General features: G+C 37.8%; 2 protein-coding genes across 6 annotated transcripts in view; both read right to left on the bottom strand.

Annotated features, from left to right (window-relative positions):
* The window catches only part of ANKRD26 (ankyrin repeat domain containing 26), a 102861-nt gene extending 91764 nt beyond the window's left edge, over positions 1-11097 (bottom strand). For all 5 annotated transcript variants that reach the window (XM_082449565.1, XM_082449566.1, XM_082449564.1 and 2 more), the window contains exon 1: positions 1957-11097. In XM_082449565.1, the coding sequence (XP_082305691.1) occupies positions 1957-2186 (230 nt within the window). In that variant the 5' untranslated portion in view covers positions 2187-11097. The remainder of the gene's footprint in view (positions 1-1956) is intronic.
* A 6155-nt stretch (positions 11098-17252) lies between these two features.
* Positions 17253-24132, bottom strand: part of YME1L1 (YME1 like 1 ATPase) — a 33089-nt gene continuing 26209 nt past the window's right edge. The window contains exons 13-19 of the mRNA XM_082449726.1: positions 23189-23301; positions 22169-22324; positions 21005-21156; positions 20232-20358; positions 20065-20138; positions 19345-19431; positions 17253-17617 (exon numbers count right to left, since the gene is read on the bottom strand). Of these exons, the coding sequence (XP_082305852.1) occupies positions 17474-17617; positions 19345-19431; positions 20065-20138; positions 20232-20358; positions 21005-21156; positions 22169-22324; positions 23189-23301 (853 nt within the window). The 3' untranslated portion in view covers positions 17253-17473. The remainder of the gene's footprint in view (positions 17618-19344; positions 19432-20064; positions 20139-20231; positions 20359-21004; positions 21157-22168; positions 22325-23188; positions 23302-24132) is intronic.

Raw genomic sequence — 24132 nt, forward strand, 5'->3', positions numbered from 1 at the left:
TACCACTGTTCTTCATCTTCACAAACTTTGTGAAGGGAAAATGGTCTTTCATTCCTCTTTAACTTAAATTCCTTTTCTTACCAGAAATGCTAAAATTTTTCCTATATCCATTGGTCACTTATGGATATGCAAAAAAGTACTTTTCTCAATTTCAAATTAGAGGTTTTTTCCCCTTACTGATTTCAAAGAATTCTCTGTAAAATGAAGATATCTTTTCTTGCCTGATACAAATACGTTGATATATTTTAAAAACTCATTGTCTTTTATTTTGTTAATCTTCTTTTCTGATCTACAGAGGGTTTTAAATTTTTTATGTTGTTAAATCAACCTCCAGAATTCTTGCTTTTGAAGTCATTCTTAGGAAGATCTTTGTCAGCACAAAAAATGTATAAATAGGAATTTTGTTTTCTTCTGGTTGTTTTCTCACTTTGTATATTTAAATTTTTTGATCTGTACTCCATCTGAAACTTATTTTTGTGAGATAAAAATCTAGTAACTTTTCTCTAAATAGTTAGCAGTTTACTTCTCCACCATTTACAAACAATTTATGTTTTCCTTCTAATATGAAATGTCATCAGTTCAAGTTCTAAAGTCTTACATATATTTGGGTGTTTGGGCATTTTCTATCTGTTCCACTCACTCATCTGTCTTTTCAGTTGTTAGTAAACGAATAATTTGTGGCAACTTACAGCACATTTTGATATCTAGAAGGGCAAATCTTTGTCTACTACATAAAACTTTTAATTTCATCACAACAAATAAAGAAAGTATGTGTAACTCAAAATTTTTTAAACCATCATATGCTTATTTGGTTTAAATATGGGAAGACCATACATTTTAAGAAAATGAGTCTTCCTATTCAAGGACACAGCCATCTTCCCACTTCAAAGCTGTCTTCTAAGGTCCTTCAGTAGAGAACATATATACATAGGTGTACACGGATATAAAACGGATACTGCAGGTTTCCCTGGTGGCACAGAGGTTAAGAATCCGCCTGCCAATGCAGGGGACACAGGTTTGAGCCCTGGTCCGGGAAGATCCCACATACCGTGGAGCAACTAAGCCCGTGCACCACAACTACTGAGCCTGCGTTCTAGAGCCCGCAAACCACAACTACTGAGCCCACATGCCACAACTACTGAAGCCCGCGCACCTAGAGCCCGTGCTCCACAATAACAGAAGCCACCCCAATGAGAAGCCCACACACTGCAACGAAGAGTAGCCCCCGCTCCCTGCAACTAGAGAAAGCCCACGTGCAGCAGTGAAGACCCAATGCAGCCAAAAATAAATAAATTAAAATAAATAAACTAAAAAAAAAAAGAATCCACCTGCTAATGCAGGGGATACGGGTTCGAGCCCTGGTCCAGGAAGATCCCACATGCTGCAGAGCAACTAAGCCCATGCGCCACAACTACTGCACCCGCGCTCTACAGCCGGTGAGCCACAACTACCGAGCCCACGTTCCACAACTAACTGAGCTCGCGCGCCTAGAGCCCGTGCTCCACAACACGAGAAGCCACCACAATGAGAAGCCCGTGCACGGCAATGAAGACCCAACACAGCAATAAATAATTAAAAAAAAAAAAGATACTGGATTGTATCTGAAAAATTTTTAGTCCAGAAGTTGATCTGTCATGAGAGTTATTTTCCTCATTATGCACTTCTCTGTAACATATAACATTACGGTATAAAAATGTGTACATTAAAAATAAGATGCTGTTCATGTTTAATTTCGTTTCTGTGATTACTGACATTCAGTCAAATGACTTTAAAACTGTCAGTAAAGTGCTCTATAAGGGGAATCATAAGCGGGTCCGAAACCAGCTAAGGCTTTTGCTGCCTATAAAGTCTGCGGGGCGCGGGACCCCACGTAGGTGTCCACGAGCCTCGGAGGGGAAACTGACAGCAGGGGCCCGTCCCAGGCCCGCCCCGCCTCCTCCCGCCCGCCCCGGTTACCTGTTCATCTTGTCCCTGTCGTTCAAGCCATTCTTCCCAAGCAACAGAATCTGCTGCACTTTGGCTACGTTGCCCACGCTGGCAGCTTTGTGGATCTTCCCGAGATCCTTGTCTCGGATGTGGTACTCGGGCCGGGAGTTGACTCGATTACCGCTCTCTCTCCGCGGGCTGGTGGAGGAGCCCAAGGGCGACTCGCCCTTCTTACTTACGAAGCCAAAAATCTTCTTCATCGCAGAGCCTACAGGCTTCAGACACACCTCACCTCCCCCTCGGCTCCTCACAGTCTCCTGAGCCTAACACTAGCGGTACAGATAAGCCAACGCGGTCTCGCCACAACATCCCAGCTGGGAAGCTCCGCGGTTTCTCATCTTTCAGCCCAGATTAACCCTAGCCAAGCGATACAGCTAAACACTGCGCGTGCGCGCCTCGTAAGAAGGCGTCACTGCGCTTGCGCACAGAGGCTCGGAGCGCAGGAGTGCCCAGTGCGCATGTGCGAGGCCCCAGCGTCTGAAATCTCTGCGATTCTTTGTGGGCCGCGCTGGGTTCTTTTCCAACGGTGGTGCGAGCTGGCTGAGCGTTTCTGGACATTTGCAAATGTTAGACTCTCCCGTGAGAAAGTCGTCTTCGCATGCGACTGGGGCTAGAGTGGCGTGGAGCTTCAGGATGCTGAAGGCCTCGTCCCCCAGAGAGCTCCCCTAAGAAAACTCTCTAAATCTCCTTATTCCTCAGTTTATTCCTTTTCACATCCCTCTGGGCCCCAGCCTTTCTCCATGGAATTTAACAGATGTAACTACAGAAAGCTGTTTTCATGGTTCCAGAGATTGTGGCAACAGGTGTCATCAAGAGCAAACTTAGGAGAAACCAACGCAGGTTCTCCAAATGAAATGAAGACGCGTTTCCGCATGCCTCCTGACCCTCCCCTGTGGCCCAGCCTTCTGTCTGCACATTTTCTTCACTTATATTTTAGTTTTTGCTTTTATTTTACCCTAATTAAATCTTTGATCAATTCAAGATTTATTTTGGAGCATGGTGTAACATTTGAGAACTTTTAAAAAAATGGTTATTCACTTGTCCCAAACAATCCATCTTTCCTCACCTAGTTTACCCCTTAATCTTACATTTAATTCTCGGATGTTTTTTCTGTTTCTGGGTTTTCCATTCTGGTCTGCTTCTTCTAGCGTCAGTAGTGTATAAAATATAAATATCTATTACAGGTCCAAGGTTCCCCTCCTTATTCTTCTTTTTCAGTATTCTCTTGGAAATGTTTACCTCTACATTATTTGAGATGAATTTTTAATCACTATGCCAAGCTAAAGAGAGTTCTTAGTGAGATTTGGATTGTAATTAGGTTAAGAGAATTTTAACTGAGAATCAGTCTCTTGTATCAGTGTATCCAGGTACATGTTATGTCTCTCAATTTGTCTTATTTTATGTCCTTCATTAGCCTTTGGTAGCTTTTTTCATTATGTAAACCCTGTACACTTCTTGATATATCTATATCTGGGCTTTTTTTTTTTGTAATGGTACATTATTCTTTCATTATAATTTGTAAATAATTATTGTTTGATATCTGTATTCTCTTGACAACCAGAGTGAAGAACTTTTTTAAGCTATAATTTTGTAACAGGAGAAAGAGTTGATAGTTTCTGGCAGTACTTAAGGAAGGCACAAACTGGTTGGTATAGATTGAAGAATATTGAAGAATAGTATGCAGATGAAAAAAAATCAAGTAGAATGCAAACAAGGTACTCTGTTTTTATTGAGGTATAAGATCGTTGCTACACATTTAAAAAATCAATATAGCTAAATTTCCCTAAAATTCTATTAGCCAAATTTTTCAGTAATTAGCTAACTAATAGGGACATCTGACTTTTGTGTTTCCTCTTAATAGTCTCTTTGCTCCTTTGCTTTATCCACCCAAATTTGTTTCCCACTCCTGAATCTAATAATCATAGTGACCTTGTGGAATCTTATCATCTCCATTTTTATGAAACCTCTTATGCTTTATACTTGTCCAATAGTCTTTAAAATTTCCCAAACTTTAAATAATTTAATCTTTTCCCTTGCTTCCATCTTTCTCTATGTGCAATTTGTGTTTCCATCTTTATTCCATTTCTTAGGAATAAAGCAAAATAGGTTGACTCCATACTCCATACTGGTATAAACAGGCGACTGTATACAGAAACTCCTTTTAATGTAGTACTTGATCCAGTAATTATACAATTACTGTAATTATACAGTTACAATGCAGTTAAGCCAAACCTGGTATTGTGGGTGAAACAGAAGCAGAAGCAGTCTCACAACAACAGTTAATACAAAACCAGCTATCCCAAAACTCAGCAGGTTCCTATTACATTTGTTAATGATTTCAAGATCAAAATCATGTTAATGATTTTAAGAATTTTGATCAAATTAAAAAGTAACAGATACCACCATTGCACAAGATGCACCAGCAAAATTTGAAAGTTTGGCAGCCATATTTTACAGCAAGACAAATGCATAGATAATAATTTAGGTACTTATTCTTCAGAGGCCATTTAATGCCATTTTGTGCTTTGTAGGTTGAATGATTTGACAACAAATTGTTTGGAATTAGTGACTCAGAAGTCAGGTGTCCAGACCTTCAGCAGAAATTGCTGCTGGGGGAATTCCCTGGAGGTCCAGAGGTTAGGACTCCTCGCTTCCGCTGCAGCAAGCACGAGTTCCATCCCTGGTTGGGGAATGCGGCACAGCCAAAAAAAAAAAAGAAAGAAAGAAAGCAATTGCACCGAAAAACTCTGGAGGGAGGCAGGGTCCCTGTTGAAGTGATAGCTGGCTCCAGGACAGTGTCTTCACTGGTGAAAGAGCAATGAACAAAAACAAAACAAAAAACAAACAAAAAAACATTTCTCAGGTCTATCCAGCTTAGCTAGACCAAATGGTTTTGGTGTGTGTGACTGGTTTCAACTCTGATCACCCACAATTTTCTTCCTATAATAGCCCATCCATAAAATTATCTTTTGTCCTCTATTTGTCTCTGCAGTACTCCCCAGGGTGACCTATGATACCAGTAAAGGCTCCCTATAGTGACATCTGAAGAAGACTCTGACACTTGCTGATGCAGCCTGGAATGAGGGTCAAAGACACTACCAGGCTGTAGGGAGATAAGAACCACACACCAGGACTCCAGGTAGGTTGTCAAAATTTGGTTGACTCTAGTGTTTCTGTATAGACCAGAGATACTCAAGGAGTATAGGCTAGGCCAACTCTGAACTTCTGTATTTCCTTTGTCAAATGCTATCTGGATCCCCAAGCGCTTGAAAGCTAAGATTCCCAGATCTCTTTGCAAACAGATGCCCTCTAGAAAGTTGTTGCTTAGGGACTTCCCTAAGTGGTCCAGGGGTTAAGATTAACCTGGTGGTCCAGGGGTTAAGATTTCACGCTCCCAGTGCAAGGGGCCCAGGTTCGATCCCTGGTCAGGGAACTAGATGCCACATGCTGCAACTAAAAGTTGGCCCGTGTGCTGCCAACTAAGACCTGGCACAGCCAAATAAATATTTTTTTTTTAAAAAAAGGAAAGATGTTGCTTAGAGCTCCCATGCCTATCTAAGACTCAAATAATGCCCTGGTGGTTTCCTGCATACTTATTTAATAGATATGCTAATGGAATTAATAATGGCAGAGTAATATCTGTTTTATGATGAAAAACATCTGTTACGGATGCCTTAACAAATCCAGGTGGGTCCAGTGTAATCACAAGGGTCCTTCATATGTGGAAGGAGGAGGCAGAAGTGTCAGAATGATGTGAGAAGGACTCGACAGGTCATTGCTGGCTTTGAAGATGGAAGGGGCCACAAGCCAAGGAATACAGGTGGCCTCTAAAAGTCAGAAAAGACAAGAAAACTAATTGTCCTCTAGAACCTCCAGAAAGGAATGCAGCCTTGATTTTAGCTCAGTGAGAATCATTTCAGACCTCTGACCTCCAGAACTATACTATAAATATGTGTGGTTTTAAGCCACGAAATTTGTGGTAATATGTTAAGTGGCCATAGAAAATTATGGAGGGAGGTAGCTAGGAAGAATGGAAGAAGTGGAGGTAGAGGGAAACAAAGAGGATTGGGTAGAGAGAGTCTAAAACTGCAGCACAGTTCTAAAAACATTTCTGGCCAGGCCAAAGGGGAGTCCTGGAGCCAAAGTCATACGATAAAGAAATCCCGCATCTTCCAGGAATGGGCCTGTATTTTACCCCTATTGTGGGTACAATGGCTGGGAGCAGTTGTGGGATGCATGGGCATAGGACAGACACAGACGTGGATCCAGAAGGACAGCTGCTGGGGCTGTCAGTCTACTATGTGTCCCGAGTAGTTTCCCCAGTTTGCCCAGGACTGGGGCATTCTTGGGACACAGGACTATCAGTGCTAAAACCAAGACAGTCCTGGGAAAACTGGCATGGTTGGTTACCCTGTCCCTAACACTGGAGACCTGATCTGAGCATTTTCATGCCCAACATACCCCTCATCTCTGTGGCCCCCTTAGGATAATTTCTGCTTATCATGGCAGTTTATAGCTGGAAAAAAGTTTCACCCTCTTCCTACCTTCGCTACCTAGCCAGAGCAGACACCATCTGTGACTCCTGAGATTCCGTAGGCACACTGGGGTGTTTGTAACTTTTCTCTGTAACTCTCAGACATTGAAACTCATTAGGAATGCAAGTTAAAATTTCAGCTGTTTTACTTCCATGCTTCTCCCCCATAGACTCCAGACTCTCCCCTGTGCCCGACCCCCCAGCACTGTGAGGATATGGAGCATCAGCTGGCAACGTGCCTACTTTAGCCCTTCCCACGAGGGTCTTTGCTTCCTATGAGGAGAAGGCAAATATTGGTACTGAGCTTATTTTCTCATGACTACAGTCAGCCAGCAATGCACTTCCATCTACAAGAAAAATGGGTCGGCATCTCTACTTCATAAAGTCTTAAGCCGTTTTTTGCTCCAGAGTCTGTGGCAAACATAGGACCTCTTAGTTGTATAGGGAGTTGGTACCAAGAAAGGTGTTATGGCCATCTCCTTTGTGGCCAAATTTTTTCACTGGAAACAAATCAGGTGCCTCAGTCACCAACCTGGGACCCAAGTGGGTTCTAAGAGGGGAAGGAGGTAGGGCAAAAGCTTAGCATCACCCCTCAGAACTTTGCACGTGGGGGACCCAGTGTTAGGAGAATGAGGCATAGCTACATCCACTCTCACTACTAAGGTCTTCCTTCTTTAATATTTATTTTCTTACTTATATTTTCTAACTTTTCAGCAATAAACATATGTTGCTTTTGCATAGACATATAGTGATTTGTTTCTAGTTAAAATAAAATAGCTTTAAATATGTTTAAAGAAAGTTAATTTTTTTCTGTTAGATTACAAAATATATAATTAGTAAATATAAAAATATAATTATTAAATACTAGCCTACAGAAGAATAAGCATATTACTGGAAAACAGTAAGAGGTGAGAACTTATTAACATAAGAGAAACTATACAAATCAATGAGAATGATATAGATTATTAATAAATGGTTTGGGAAAAATCAATTAGTGATAAGAAGTTAACTACATATCTCGACATATACACCAAAAGAAACTCCAGGGTAGTAAAAATGTTTAGTCTTTTTAATGAAACCATTAAATATTTTAGAAGAAAATATGGATGAGTGGTATTATTTATAAGTTTTTGAAGATTTTTCAAACAAAAACAATGGAAGTGTCAAAAGAAAGTATCAGTACATTTGGCCACATAAAATTTGTGACCAAAAAATTTAGTATAGGGCATTCCCTGGCGGTCCAGTGGTTAGGACTTGGCGCTTTCGCTGCCAGGGCTGGTGCAGCCACAAAAAAAAAAAATCAGTATAAATGCAAATATAGATAAGGCATTAACATGCATAATTAATAAAACATTCTTTCTTTGTTTACAATCAAGGAACTAAATTTTTTAAAAAGATTTTTTGATGTGGACCATTTTTAAAGTCTTCACTGAATTTGTTACAATATTGCTTGTTTTATGTTTTGGTTATTTTGGCTGTGAGGCGTGAAGGATCTTAGTTCCCCAACCAGGGATCAAACCCACACCCACTGCATTGGAAGGCGAAGTCTTAACCACTGAACCTCCTGGGAAGTCCCCTAAATTTTTTTGTAATGATCAAAGGATACAATCAGTTCACAAATTAACCATGGGTACCAGAAGCTTTCTACTCTTACTTGATATGGATAGGGGTTCAACTTCATCATCTTGCCTCAAGACAACATTTGCTCATCAAATGCTGATAATTCTGTGATAATTTAATCCACCAAGATCTTGATATTCTCACTACCTTACAGGACATCAAATTTACCCATTATGTGGATGACTTCATGCTGACGGTATTAGGTGCATAGGAAATAGGAGATAGTTTGAAAGTTCTGGTAAAAATTTATTTTCCCACTGTTATGATTTATGTTAACCCTCTTAAAAAAAAAATCAGCATTATCCATTTAAAGAAATATTTCCCCCAGAGTTAAGCACAAATCCTAAACATCACCTTGGCATCACAAGTAATTCACAAAATATAATGCTAACCATATAATCAGTTCTAACAGTGACCAACAGCAGCTTTGGTGGATAAATGAAATTTGTGATTCGGGGTACTGAGAAGCATAGTAACAGTTCACTTTTACAAAAGGTGTATTTAAAAAAAAAAGAAAAGAAAAGGTGTATTTCCTATAAAACCTAACCAAGAGAGACATTCTTTTTACCTTATATGTACTCCTTTAACAACTCTTTCTTCAAATTTTATATGAGAGGATCTGAGGAGATCTTACGACACTAAGAAGAAGCATGAACTTAAGAACCTTAAAATCTAACAAGGATGAAGAAGCATACAGAAAGCAGGACCAGGGTACAAGTACGCACTTGCCCTATCAACTTCCCAAACAGGAAGAAAAAAAAATCACATGAAGTTTTGATAAATTTTGAAGTCAGTTTTCTTTGTGCTGTAACAGTATAAAACATTATCTTTCAGCAAAATTAAAAATAAAAAATTATGAACCTTTTGGCCTAGCAGAGTTAATGCTGACAAGATGCTTCTGCCTGGTGGGAGCTATGCTCCCTCCACCAGGAAAACATTGTGCATCAGGCTTTGCATAGTTTTTTTTTTTTAATTAATTAATTAATTAATTAAGGCTGCGTTGGGTCTTCATTGCTGCGCACGGGTTTTCTCTAGTTGTGGTGAGTGGGGGCTACTCTTCGTTGCGGTGCGTGGGCTTCTCACTGCGGTGGCTTCTCTTGTTGCAGAGCACGGGCTCTAGGAGTGTGGGCTTCAGTAGTTGTGGCACACGGGCTCAGCAGTTGTGGCTCGCAGGCTCTAGAGCACAGGCTCAGTAGTTGTGGCACACGGGCTTAGTTGCTCCGAGGCATTTGGGATCTTCCAGGACCAGGGATCGAACCCGTGTCCCCTGCATTGGCAGCAGATTCTCAACCACTGCGCTACGAGGGAAGCCCCAGGCTTTGCATAGTTTGATTCACAAGTTTCTTATAATCATTCAGTCATTTAATATCTTGGTTATAGTTGATTTGGGTTTCTTTTTAGGTAACGATCCTTATTTCCGAATAATATAAACACAGTCTCTCTTTTGTTCTTCCTGGAAATCCTTTAGCAACCATCTTCTCCAATCCTCTATATTTTGTCTCTTCTTTCTCCGTCTTCTCGCACCTCTGTCTCTTTCATCACCTAGTTCAGAACTTCCAGGAGAGTTATACAGACATTCCTAACATCTCAAGTTTACCAACAACTGGTCTTTAACATGCCTCAGGACTGTGAATGGAGGCAACTGGTTGATCAAAAGTAAAACACATCTTTTATGAAATCAATCCAGAATACTTAAGGAATTTCACATGCTGCAGGTCTTAAAGTTATCTTTTTATCCAGTTAACAGATCCTTCTATGTAAAAGATACTGTTAGCCTGGCACTCAGTTCTACCTTGCACATTTTATCTTCCAAAAAAGAAGGCAGATTTTCCTCAAGAAGACATTCCATCTTCTTTATTGTTATAGTCACTGCGGTATTTTCAAAGATGAAAAAACCGCTTACTACTCATATTCTCTATGGCATTATTTAACCGTCTATGGAGAATCTGACCCATCTGTTCCAGTGCTCTGCCTGATGGGGGAATTAGGATAAATCTACTGAATGCCTATTATTCTTTCACTCACTGAAAATTTATTAGCTGTCTACCTATAAAGCACTCCATTTAGTCTCAGAGATACAAGTGTTCAAGATTTCTTCCTAGAACTCAACACCAGGTGGGAAAAGGCAGACACAGAAACAATAAATTAGAGAACAGCTTTTTTTTCTTCTTCTTCTTTTTCTTTTGGCCGTGCCATGTGGCATGCAGGATCTTAGTTCCCAGACCAGGGTTCGAACCCATGCCCCCTGCATTGGGAGTGCGGAGTCCTAACCACTGGACCACCAGGGAAGTCCCCAAGAACAGCTTCTTATGAACATACAAATCAAACACTATGGAGAAAAACAGTTGGACATGTAGCCTAAATGGAAAAGGGCTGTAGAGAAAGACTAAGAAGTCATCAGCATACAGATGATACAAAAATATAGACAGAAGCTAAAAGGACCAAGGATATATAACCTTAGAGTTTACCAACATAAAATGGAGAGCAAAGAATAAGATCCCACAAAATAATTCCTGAATTTTAACATAATCATAAAAATGTTATCAACAGAATAAAGGGGGAAATAAGAGCTGTAATCAACTAAAAGCAGTTTCTCTTGTCCCTATTTTAACAGTAGAGTAAATAGATCATTCTACTAAATCCCTAGATTAGCTATTTCAATATTAAAAGTATTCAACTGGGGCTTCCCTGGTGGCGCAGTGGTTGAGAATCTGCCTGCCAATGCAGGGGACACGGGTTCGAGCCCTGGTCTGGGAAGATCCCACATGCCGCGGAGCGGCTGGGCCCATGAGCCACAATTGCTGAGCCTGCGCATCTGGAGCCTGTGCTCTGCAGCAAGAGAGGCCGCAATAGTGAGAGGCCCGTGCACTGCGATGAAGAGTGGCCCCCACTTGCCACAACTAGAGAAAGCCCTCGCACAGAAATGAAGACCCAACACAGGCATAAATAAATAAATAAATAAATAAATAATTTAAAAAGAAAGTATTCAACTGATAATGATTATGGAAATATAACATGACTAAATTGCATAGGAATTTTAAGGGGAAAGAATACTGAACCATAATATAGTACAATAAAATATCATATAAGGGGGAGGAGGAAATAAAATCATATAAAAAATACCAAGACATTTATGTTGCTTCCATGATGTCTTGGATATTGCAGATAGTGCTGGTATGAACACTGGGGTGTATGTATCTTTTCGATAAATGTCCACTGACAGGTGAATGGATAAAGAAGATGTAGTATACATATACAATGGAATATTACTAAGCCATAAAAAAGAATGAAATAATGCCATTTGCAGCAACATGGATGGACCTAGAGATTATTATATTAAGTGAAGTCAAGTCAGAGAAAGACATCATGATATCACTTATATGTGGAATCTAAAAAAAAAAAAAAAAAGATACAAATGAACTTATTTTATTTACGAAGCAGAAACAGACTCACAAACATAGAAAACAAATTTAAGGTTACCAAAGGGGATAGCAGGGGGGCGGTGGTGGGAGATAAATTAGGAGTTTGGGATTAACATATACACACTACTATATATAAAACAGATAAACAAGGACCTACTGTATAGCACAGTGAACTATAGTCAATATCTTGTAATAACCTATAATGGAAAGGAATCTGGAAAATAATATATATAGATATATATGTATAACTGAATCACTTTGCTGTACACTTGAAATACAACATTGTAAATGAACTATACTTCAATAAAAATTTTAAAAAATACCAAGACATTAGAAACTCTGTTAAAATAGTTACTCACACACATATCCCATACATGATTATGATGGAAATTACACAAATGTTTCAATTTTGAAAAATCTTATGAATAGAATTATATCACCCAGAAAAGTGTTCAAACAAAAATCTGTTAATATATGTAACCACTATTTTTGACTCATGGGATATAATTAGAAGGCAACTTCATCTCCCACTACCCTTTTAAATATTCAGAGGTTCTTCTCCCAACCCAGGTTGAAAACCCTTACTCTCAAGTAGTAAGTCCAGAGTTGCTTTAACTCACAAAGCACTGAAAAAGAATGTCCAGCCCCACATAACTATACATAACTATAAAAATGCCAAGTCAGAGTTAATCAGCTAGGCCATGCTACAGGCAGACCACCTGCAGTAGGGGTGGAAAGCAGGCATGGTCCTCTTCTTTCCTGCCTCATCCCATCCTTCCTCCTTCAGCTGGCTGATTATGGTTTCCCATGCTGCCAGGTTCAAAACCGCAGGGGGTGGTAGAGTTCTCATGTAAGATGGTTTTGAGCAGTCTGGCTCTGGCAATTGTTTTAAAGCTGACTCTTTCTCTCAGGGGCATTTCTGTGCCCACAGCTGTTCTCACCTGTAACTCCCTTGACCTAAGTCAATGTAATCCATTCTTTCTTCTTAGCTCTTAAGGAATCCAGAGCCCCACTTTGGACTATCCTGTTCTGAGGCCTGTTCACACCTCTAAGTGGCCCTTTTGTGCGGTATCCAATGTGGATCCACCACCATGGCTCACTTTCTCTCTTTCACGCTTGACGAACATCTGGTCCTCGATAAGCACTCAAACGGTCTTTGTCGAAGCAAATGCTGAGAGTGCAGAACAGTCTCAACACATTAGCAGTTCTTCTCCTGTCCTGAGCCAAAGCGACCTACCACTTCTTTCAGATTCCAGGCTCCCTGGGTATGAGTTACATTCCTGCTCCCAGAACTGCAGGAGATTAGATTCATATCGAGTTCCCCAAACTAGGTTTTACGATCTCTCTCCCTCTCACCCTCTCTCTTCGGCAGCTCTGTAATTTCTTTTTTTCATGAAATACATTCTCAAATTCATAACAGGTTAGCCACCCATTATATTCCCATATGAAGCACTGATACATAACTAAATTAAGTTTCTGTTTTAAAAGGTGGGGAGGGGTGTGTGTCGGGGAATCACATTCTTGCCCAAAAGAATAGGGATTCATGTGACAGAATGGGGGCAGGGGAGAATCTACATATTAATAAAATCCTCAGTTCAAATGTATCAACTCTCCAAATTTTATGTCCACGACTAGGTGTTATTTTTTCAATTCAAAGATCAAGTCTACATTCCAACATATTTTATTAAAATATTACATACTTACATTAAGAAAAATGCTTATAACTAGCCAGATTGTAGTAACTCAGCATTTACTTTAAAATGAATATGAACAAAGAATATCTAAAAATAAAACATGTATCAATTACCACAAGTAATCTATTTAATAGGTATAGGTTACTTGTAAAACTCTGGCATTGTGGTAGCTTTCAATAGACAGCTTTAAAAAGTTTACAAGTCCTCTCGAAGTCCATTCTTATTAAACTGATTTGGTTGAAATGTGATTCAAATAAGCTGGGGAAATACACTTTCAGCATGATGAGGGGAGGAGGTTGACAAATCATCTCCATTTTTTAAAAAGCAGCTATAAATTTGGATAAACTGTTTAATAAAACAGCCATTTCAGCACTCTGGAAATTAACTGAAGATCTACAACAAACTAAGAAGTGCTTATTCATGAAACCCAGTTAGGGAAAGAACCTGTGAGCCTGTGGGATTCCTGTGCTGCCACATCCTGGGCCAGGTCTACGGGTGCAGTAGTTCAACCAGGGCAACAGCAGACCCAGGGAACAAGGCTTGCTGTCACTGCCAGAGGGGACTCATTTGATATGACGCATTGTAAGTTAACCTGGGAGCTCAGTGGTAAGCAGACAAGGCTCAGTGAGGTTGTAGTCCTGTTTGGGGCAAACAACAGAGTAGTTAGGGATTTCACTGGAAGTTCTAGGAGGTAAGACAGCCATCTGGGTTTGATAAGCACTCTATATACTCCAGATGTACAGGCATGCAAAGCGGAAACTGAAGCTGGTTCAGGCCACCCACATACCATGGGTACATGGGTTGCCAAAGCCTGCACATATGCACAAGGGAGAAGCAAAAAAGCCCATCAGAAAGCGCAGACCAGAGCAGACTTTAAAATGACCTGAACACTGAATGTACTTGCCAGCCCACACAGATCCATTGGCAGAGTGGAGGCCTGACTGATCGGGTTTGAACACAACCTCTGTCCAATCTTTGGCTATATGCTAAGCTATGCAATCACAGCAGCAACACTTAGGAAGCAAGATTTAATATTTTAAAAAATGAGTAGAGACATCGGTGACTGCACACTGCCGTGGAGACAGATTTCACAAATTTACTGGTGGCAAGTTACTAAATAAAACAAGAACAACCCTCTGAGGAAAAATTCAGAATTAGTAATTGCTACATTATCTGAAATTCAACAAGATTACAAAGCACAGAAAGAAGAAAGTGTACCCTTACTGAGGAAGAAAAGCATTCAACAGGAACTGAGTACCTCCAGATGTTAGAATGAGCAAAGACTTAAAAGCAGCTATTATGAACATGTTCAAAGAACTAATGGAATTCATGTTTAAAGAATTAATGAGAGCTATGATGAAAATGATGTAATGCATGAAGAATCTCAGTAAAGAGATACAAGGTATATGAAAGAACCAGATAGAAACTTGGAGCTGAAAAATATAATATCTGAAATGAAAAATTCAGTTGAAAGAAGAAGAATCAGTGAACTTGAAGCTGAATCAACAGAAAGTATTCAATCTGAAGACAAGAGGGAGAAAAGCAATGAAAAAAATGAACAAAGCCTCAGAGACCAGATCAACATCAAGTACACCAACACATGTGAAAGGAGAATCCCAGAAGAAGAGAGAAAGGGCAAATAAATATATTTGAAGAAATAATTGCCAAAAACGTCTCAAATCTGATGAAAATCATTAATCTACAGATCCAAGAAGCTCAACGAATCCCGAGTAGGAAAAACTCAAGAATATCCACACTTATACACATCATAGTCAAACTGTTAAAAGACAAGGCTAAGAAAAAATTCTTGAAAGCAGCAAGTGAAAAACAACCTATTGGAAAAGAAGACCAAAATTACCATTAACAGCTGACTTTTCACCAAAAATAATGGAAGTCAGAGGCTGTGGGACGACACATTCTAAGTGATTAAAGAATAAACTGTTAATCATGTATTCTATATCCAGCAAAAATATCCTTAAAAAACAAAGGCAAAATAAAGACATCCCTAGATAAAGACAGAGGACTTAAGATTATATAAACCAGTAGTTAATGTCATTGTATTAAGTTGTTGTAACACGTACAGATGTAACATGACAACAATAGCACAAAGAAAAGAAAAGGAGATATACTGGAACAAATTTACTACATTTTGACAGAATTAAACTTGTATTATTTTGAAGGAGTCTGTGATTAAGATTGATAAATGCATATTGTCATCCCTAGAGCAACTGCTAAGACATAATTCACAATAGGAGGAACAGGGAATTTCCTGTTAGTCCAGTGGTTAGGACTCCGTGCTCTCACTGCCAAGGGCCCGGGTTCAATTCCTGTTGGGGAACTAAGATCCCACAAGCCATGCTGTGCAGCCAAAAAAAAGAAGAGGAACACAGGGATCTCTTTAGATATGAGAAAAACAGAAAACAAATAGCAAATGGCAGATGTAAAAGCAACTACATAAATATTAAATATTAATGAACTAAATACCCTACTCAAACAACATATATTTTCAGACTGGATTAAAAAAAAACAAGATCCATATGATAAAGGACTTATCTTTAGAATATATAATCTCTTACAACACAGAAGACAACAACCCAAAGAGTGGAGGGAGGATTTCAACAGCCATTTCTCCAAAGACAATATACAAATGACCAAAAGCCTAGCAGAAGATGTTCAAAATCACTAGTCCTAGGGAAATGTAAATTAAATCCACAGTGAGATTCTACTTCATACCCACTAGATTGGCTTTGTCAAAAACACAAGACTATAAGAAACACTGTACAAGATATGGAGAAATGGGAACCTTCATACACTGGTAGTTGGAACATAAAATTATATACTTTCAAAACAGTTCATCAGGTTCTTAAAAAGTTAAACAGAAACTCACATCACACAGCAATTTCTAGAAGTCTACCAAGACAAATGAAAACGTGTCCACACAAAGACATGTATACTCATATATATATATAAACACAGAGAGAAGGGGAGGGAAGGAGGGAGGGAGGGAAGAGAGGAGAAAGGGAGAAAGGAAGCAGGGGCAATAAAAAACGGGCAAATGAAAATAACTGGTATATCTGAATCAAGGGTATATGGGAATTCCTTGTATTATTCCGGTAATGTTTCTCTAAGTTTGAAAGTACATCAAAATTTTAAATTACCAAAATAAAAGGGCAAGAATATCATGTAGCAAGCTCCCTCTACCAACCTCAACGAAGACCATATACAGCTTAAAAGTTACTAGAAAACTGTACGTAATTTTAATAAAATCACTTCAAGAATATAATATGGTTGTAAAACCAATACAATGTGCTCTAAAATAATTTTTCTACTGAGTTAAATAAAGTCATCTGTAAATCCTGTAACAACACATTCATATTCACAAAACCTGACTGAAAAATAAAAACTTTCCATTTCTAACACAGCATAATTCAAAAGTTCACTCTGAATGGGACTGGGTTTTTGGTTTTATTTTGGTTTCAATGCAAAGCATAATTACATAGTTATTCATAATTTGAGGTGTTACTTGTTTATTTAACAAAATACTGCTGCTCTGAAATAAACTTCATTTTCAGAGCGATAGTAATGTTAAAAAAAAAAAAAAGACCATGAAAATGCAAGTTGCATTTTAAAAAGCTTATAATAATCATTTAAATTCTGATTGTATCTGTAGGTTCACAATTCTCTACTCTTAGATTTTTAAAAAAACACTTTATATATGGTCAATCTAGATCATAATTAAGTGCATCTTAATGAAGTTTTTTCCACTGATGTATGTAGAAATATGATTTATGAATAGCCAAATAGCATCATTTCTTTATCAAAGATAAGTGATACTATCTAGAAATAAAGACAATCCTTCAAAAATTTTATTTTCCTAAGTAAAAATACTTCCCAAGAGCTAAAGGCACAATTTCTATTCACATCTAGCACTGTAACCAACCATAAAATCATTACTTATTTTCAACTTAATAACTGATTGACATTTCTCAAACAAGCTGTTTTCAATCCTGATAGTTCTTTATTTTCTTTAATAAATTTGCTATTTGCAGTAGGTGTCCATCATGAGAATAATCAAAATTAGATAAATGTGACAAAAGACTGACAAAGTGTTTCACACCCTTGAGTGATACCAAGAATGGGAGAAAAGTGTTGCAAAATACGACTACTGCAGTGCTACTTATGGTCTTGCAATAAAACCAACAATGCATCAAGAGCTATCATCTCACATCCAATTTCTTCCCCTCAAGAACAATCTGAATCTCTTTGGCATCCAAAGTCTCATAGGTCAATAAAGCTTCTGCTAGATTCTTGTGCTCTTTTGCATGAGTCTTCAAGATATGTTTTGCTCGCTCATACGAATCCTGAAATACAAAGCAGATATGTAAGAGGCAGAAACCTTAGGAGAAGCAAAAACCCTAAGTGAGATAAAAGGCCTTTATGTACCCTAAAAAAATATAAAATCTATTGACTTCTATTTATAAAGATAAAAGCATTTAAAAGCTTGGTTCCCTAAAGATAACTCTTTCATACTTTCAAATGTTATATTTTTAATCTCAAAATCTATCATAGAGATAACTGAGGACTACTTAAACAAAAAGCTACTTAAGAAATAAAAGTATACATTGTACTCATCTGCTTTCTAAATAAGGTCTGTGAACATAGAAATCTATTTCTCTTTTCAATATACATGCTAAAAGGAAAGGGAGTTTGCTCCTTCTGCCTCTTGAGATTTCACCAATTTACTCAATCTAGAATGGCCAGAAAAGATATAATTTCCGTTCTTTTACTTGATAACACACTCACCTCTCAATACTGTAATACAGTATCATTAAAGGTGATCCCTGACTTCCATACATTTGATTTTTGTTTTTGTTGCAACCCACCTTGAACTTTTCACTTAAATCCTTCAACTCTCTTTCCAAAGGTGAGTCTGAATTAAGTTTATCAGCTTATGAATAACGGCAGTAATAACAGTTCATTTTTGGCAGTGTCATATTTGCCTGTACAATGTTTATGCCAATATTTTACTAGCGAATTATATTTTTGTCCTTATAAAATTGGGTGGAAAATGTAAAAATGAATTTACCAACACCAAGAAGCATAGGTCATATAAACACAATACAATTACTAGACATTTTGAACATAACCATGTCCAAGTAAAATAATCAAATTAAAGAAAATACATAAAATACTAGAAATATATCAGCTAAAGTAGAACTGAATATTTAAATCACAATGTAAACTGTTCTGGGCTTCCCTGGTCGCACAGTGGTTAAGAATCCGCCTGCCAATGCAGGGGACATGGGATCGATCCCTGGTCCAGGAAGATCCCACATGCCGTGGAGCAACTAAGCCCGTGTGCCACAACTACTGAACCCCCGCATCACAACCACTGAAGCCCGTGCCCCTAGAACCCATGCTCAGCAACAAGAGAAGCCACCACAATGAAGAGCAGCCCCTGCTCGCTGCAACTAGAGAAAGCCCATGTGCAGCAACGAAGACCCAACGCAGCCAAAAATAAAATAAATAAATTTATTAAAAAAAAAAAAAAAAAGGGCTTCCCTGGTGGTGCAGTGGTTGAGAATCTGCCTGCCAATGCAGGGGACACGGGTTCGACCCCTGGTCTGGGAAAATCCCACATGCCGCGGAGCAACTGGGCCCGTGAGCCACAACTACTGAGCCTGCGCGTCTGGAGCCTGTGCTCCCCAACAAGAGAGGCCGCGACAGTAAGAGGCCCGCGCACCGCATGAAGAGTGGCCCCCACTTGCCCCAACTAGAGAAAGTCCTCGCACAGAAACGAAGACCCAAAACAGCCAAAAGTAAATAAATAAATTAATTAATTAAAAAATATATATATATATATGAATTGTTCTTAGCCTATGGCCAGAATAAAATAAAGATCCAGTGTATGATCAGGGGTTCCAGTCTATGTCAAAGATCCAGTCTATGACATATTTAATCATGGCAGCAATGGTGTACCTATTAACTTTATAAAACAGAGGAATTTTAGTTTTTTTGCAAGCACCCAAATATTTAGGCACATTTTGACTAAATAGATAAATAAACATTAAAAAAAAAAGATCATTACCCTCAGAAGGATTCTGATTTCCTGTTCAATAGCAGATTGAGTTTCTGGACTCAGTTTCCCTGTATCACTGTAGGTCATAACTCCAAGCTAAAATCAATGAAAAGAAAGAAATCCAACAGAAAAACCTCCAACATTAATGTATGTAACAGAGGAAGTACTATCCTATACATAAGAAAATAAATATCATGGGGGCAAGGAAAAAATGCCCTTGAGGGCAAAAAAACTTCATTATTCTTCTGAAAGTATAATACTAAAAAGTGTGAGCAAGAGAGAAAATTTTAAATCCTAAGTATCGTTCTGAGTACCTTCTTAGAAAACCTTAGCAGTTATTCTAGTCCAGAAATCCACAATTCACAGAGTATTGGAATTGCTTTATGGAGCCACAGTGATAGTGTAGGAACGTGAAGTATGTGGAGAGGGCAAAGTAAGCAAGCTCAACAAGTAGGTCTTCGATGTCATAGGAATAAAAAAAGCTAAAGAATTTATATTATCATTTGGTTAATTCATGAAGTAATAACTCTTACTGTTTGAGCAGCTGGAATGGAAAGAGTATGTTACATTTCTCAGAAAATGACATTTAGTTTAGAGTAAGCTTTGTTAAATCCATTTGGAATGAGACAGGGGAAAATCTATCAATTTAAAATGAGAACCCTCTCTCACAAAGAGACACTTGGCACATCAACATTTGATACATGAGGAAGGATTAAAATTAGCCATTACCTTTTCACTCATTCCAAATTTGGTGACCATCCGCTTTGCTATTTTGGTTGCATTATCAAAATCACTGGAAGCACCTAAAATTTTAAAATATACATAAAACTCAAGTTAAAAAAAAATCTTTAAACCAACAAACACAATTTGAACCAAAGCTCTTCTTTACAGCCAACCTGTTGTAATATAATCAGTTCCAAATATAAGTTCCTCTGCCACTCTTCCTCCCATACTGACGTCCATCTGAGCAAGAAGCTGAGCTCTAGTTTCGTTCCATCGATCATTCTCAGGCAACAGGGACACCTAGACAATTGAAAAACAAAGAAGAAATTCAGACACAGTTTTGAAACACTTACATTAATAACCTGAATTATCATTTGTCTCTCATGACCTTACTTAATACCACAATGCTGAAAGCTCCATGGCATTTAATAGAGATGGTCATAGTGACTGATGACCAAACCAGCTATGTATAAAATGAGGAAAGCAAAAGTGCAGTTTATAAATAATAAGTAGCTAATGCTGCAATACAACTGTTTGTCCCTCGTTGCACAAAAATGTTAAAACTTCTATAATTAGAAAGATATGAAAATGAAACTTGTACTCAATGAGAAAAAACTTAGAAAAACTATTGAACCAGTCACTATGATACATAATTTCTTTTGAGGGGAAAAGAGCAACTACATATTTAAGAATTATATTTTGCTGTCATTCCTGAATTATATTTCATAATGTAAATATATTATCTGAAATATTAAGGATATCCTTTATTAGCAGAAAAATTTCACAAGTATGTCTGATTTCAAGACAGTTGAGGAAGTTAAAGAAGAAAGTATCAACATACCTAGGAAGTAGCTGAATTTTCTTTTGAAATGTTTTCATCAGCAATTTCCTACATAAGCTCCTGGGGAGCACTATTTGAAAGAAAAGAAAAACTAAAGATACTCACATGTCCAAGTGTTGGCCCTCGTGGCATGATTGTAGCTTTGTTGATAGGCATTGCATCTTTAGTGTAATATGCAATAATAGCATGACCAGATTCATGATACGCTGTGATCGTTTTGTTTTTGTTATCAATTTCCACACTTCTACGCTCAGGCCCTAAGAATAAAAATTTACTTAAGTAAAATACTCCATTAGGAAGGTATATTTAAATGAATGAAGCTCCTTTGCCTCAAAGTCACTCTTAAGAGTAATATGATTTAATATCATTAATAAATATTTTAAAAGTGTGAAAGTTTAAAAAATGAGTAGACTCCACTCTACAACACATGTAAACCATAATTTGTCAACTGAAAACCAAACTGTAAGAACTATCATCTTAATCCTTATATCAAAAGGAAAAGCTTAATTCTATTTCTAGAAAATAAACTTCTAATTTAACAGGAATATCATAACTAACCTGTTTTGAAGGCAATTCAAGATTTAAAATAAAAATTAAATACTGAAAAACAGTAAAATTAACTATTCTTTTATCAGCAATATCAGACAAGAGGAAAGACATGGGCACTCATGGCCCCCAAAGAGTGTAATATAAGTTATAATATATTTGTTCTGTAAGAGGCCAAACTGTGTGGCTGTTTGAGTATATATTTGCATGTTTCTATACCTTTCTTTTTTATAAACTTTCTCTCAAAATTAAGAGTTTTTTCTCGGACTTCCCTGGTGGCGCAGTGGTTAAGAATCCGCCTGCCAATGCAAGGGACACGGGTTCGAGCTCTGGTCCAGGAAGACTCCACATGCCACGGAGCAACTAAGCCCGTGCGCCACAACTACTGAGCCTGAGTTCTAGAGCCTGCAAGCCACAACTACTGAAGCCCATGCACCTAGAGCCCATGTTCCACAAGAAGAGAAGCCACCGCAATGAGAAGCCCATGCACCACAATGAAGAGTAGCCCCCGCTCGCTGCAACTAGAGAAAGCCCGCATGCAGCAACGAAGACCCAATGCAGCCAATAAATAAATAAATAAAAATTAAAAAAAAAAAAAAAAGAGTGAATTACCACCAAACCAAAAATTACCAAGTGGCAATTTAAAAAACAAAGAATTTTTTCTCTAACATAATGAACAGTATAAGATAGGGGAAAAAAAAAGAAGAAAAAAAGAAAACCTACCCATTAGGATTTTATCTTTGGAAAACTCTAGTTCCTTCATGGTAACCATTTCTTTTCCATCAACAGCTGCCTTTAAAGCAGCTTGGTTCACAAGATTCTCCAACTCTGCTCCAGAAAATCCAACAGTACCTCGAGCTATGATTTCTGGATCAACAGCTATATGCAGACAGGACACAATATTAAAATTTCAGAAGAGCTAATAAAAGGCTCTTCATAAAGAACTCACATTGCAAAAGAAAAAAGAAAATAGCCATCATGAACTGTAATTTTACAAAAGCTTAATTCACTAAATTCTAAGAGGAAAAAGCCAAAACTGCTATTAAACACACCATTAAAATTGTCATTGGGACAAATCACAAAAGTTCTTATATTTAAATAAGTTTGTGATAAACAAAGAAAGGTAGAGTTGCCAGATAACGATTTACAAAGCTTTAATTATGGCCTAACCACAAACTGAAAACGCACATTCATAGACAACATTTTGTTTTCAGAATTTCATCTTGAAATAACTTTGGACATAAAAGCCCCCCTTATTATCGGAAACATATTTGGTTTTATGAATTGATTCAGATATCTTTGAAAAGACTGCAGCTTTAATAGCTGCTTTTATTACTCAGGTGGTTCCATAATATTTCCATGTGTTTTGTTTTATAGTTTGCTTCCCCTCTTTTGGCCCCAAAGTGACTATATCATGAGGTACTATGCTCATAATATACAGGTGCTTTTTATATTATTTTATATTTTACATTCATCTAAAGAAACATTTATACATAGATTCATCAAGTATTATCTATCTCAGTACTCAAAACAAAACTTTCTTTAGAATCGGGATTCAAAATGACAGAATCTCTGGATACACAATAATTGAGAAATGGACTTTATGGACAAACAAGAGGAGAGAAAAATAGACATTTAAAGGAATTTGTCTTTTAAGACATCCTGAGTAAGGACCACAAACAGGGTGGATTGATATATTACCATTTTATGGAGATAATGTCTGTATCATCGAATTAGACTTACACTGATCAAACTTTATTTTATTGAGATACCACTTCAAGATTTCTGTTCGACCTTTTACATCTGGCCTTGGAACTGTAACCTGCATGTCAAAACGACCAGGACGTATTAAGGCGCTAAAGGGAGAATACAAAAAGAAAATATAAATTAATAAGCTGACTGTGCTGAAGGTCAAGTTAAACAGGACTGATATCCTAAAGAGAAGATGGAAAGACAATGGCAACCAATATTTATTTTGAACATAAATATTCAGATTAGTTCCTTATAAAACGTGGCTCAAATAACAGTTTCAATAACCGGAAGGCAGAACAAAGGTTCATATAGATAAATGTGTGCATCTAGATAGCATACAACCCTTCAGAGACAAAGACATGCAAGTCAGCCAGTCAAGGAACAAATAATTCTACAGCAATCTATTATGAGAGCTACACATCCATCTTACTGCTATTAAGTACGAAATGTTAAACTAGAGTCTTAGGCAAGAACTAACTATTAGATCAAATGAAAGTATGAATAACTTCTATATAATAAAACCAATAAAAATTTTAAACTATAGTAAATTTTATTCTAAAAATCCTCTCCACCCTCCACCCAAAAGCTTTGTGATGTTTAAGTTGTGAGAAGATTCTTTTAGCAGCTTTACTGAGATACAATTTTCATATCATAGAATTTGAAGTCGATAACCCAGTGTTTTGTTTTTTTTTTAACATCGTTATTGGGGTATAATTTGCTTTACAATGTTGTGTTAGTTTCTGCTGTATAACAAAGTGAATCAGCTATATGTATACATATATCCCCAAATCCCCTCCCTCTTGCTCCTTCCACCCCTCTAGGTGGTCACAAAGCACTGAGCTGATCTCCCTGTGCTTTGCAGCTGCTTCCCACTAGCTATCTATCTTACATTTGGTAGTGTAACCCAGTGGTTTTTAATATATTCAGAGTTGCCC

The sequence above is a fragment of the Balaenoptera physalus genome (assembly GCF_965194825.1).
Source record: "Balaenoptera physalus genome assembly, chromosome: 2".
NCBI classification, from domain to species: domain Eukaryota; kingdom Metazoa; phylum Chordata; class Mammalia; order Artiodactyla; family Balaenopteridae; genus Balaenoptera; species Balaenoptera physalus.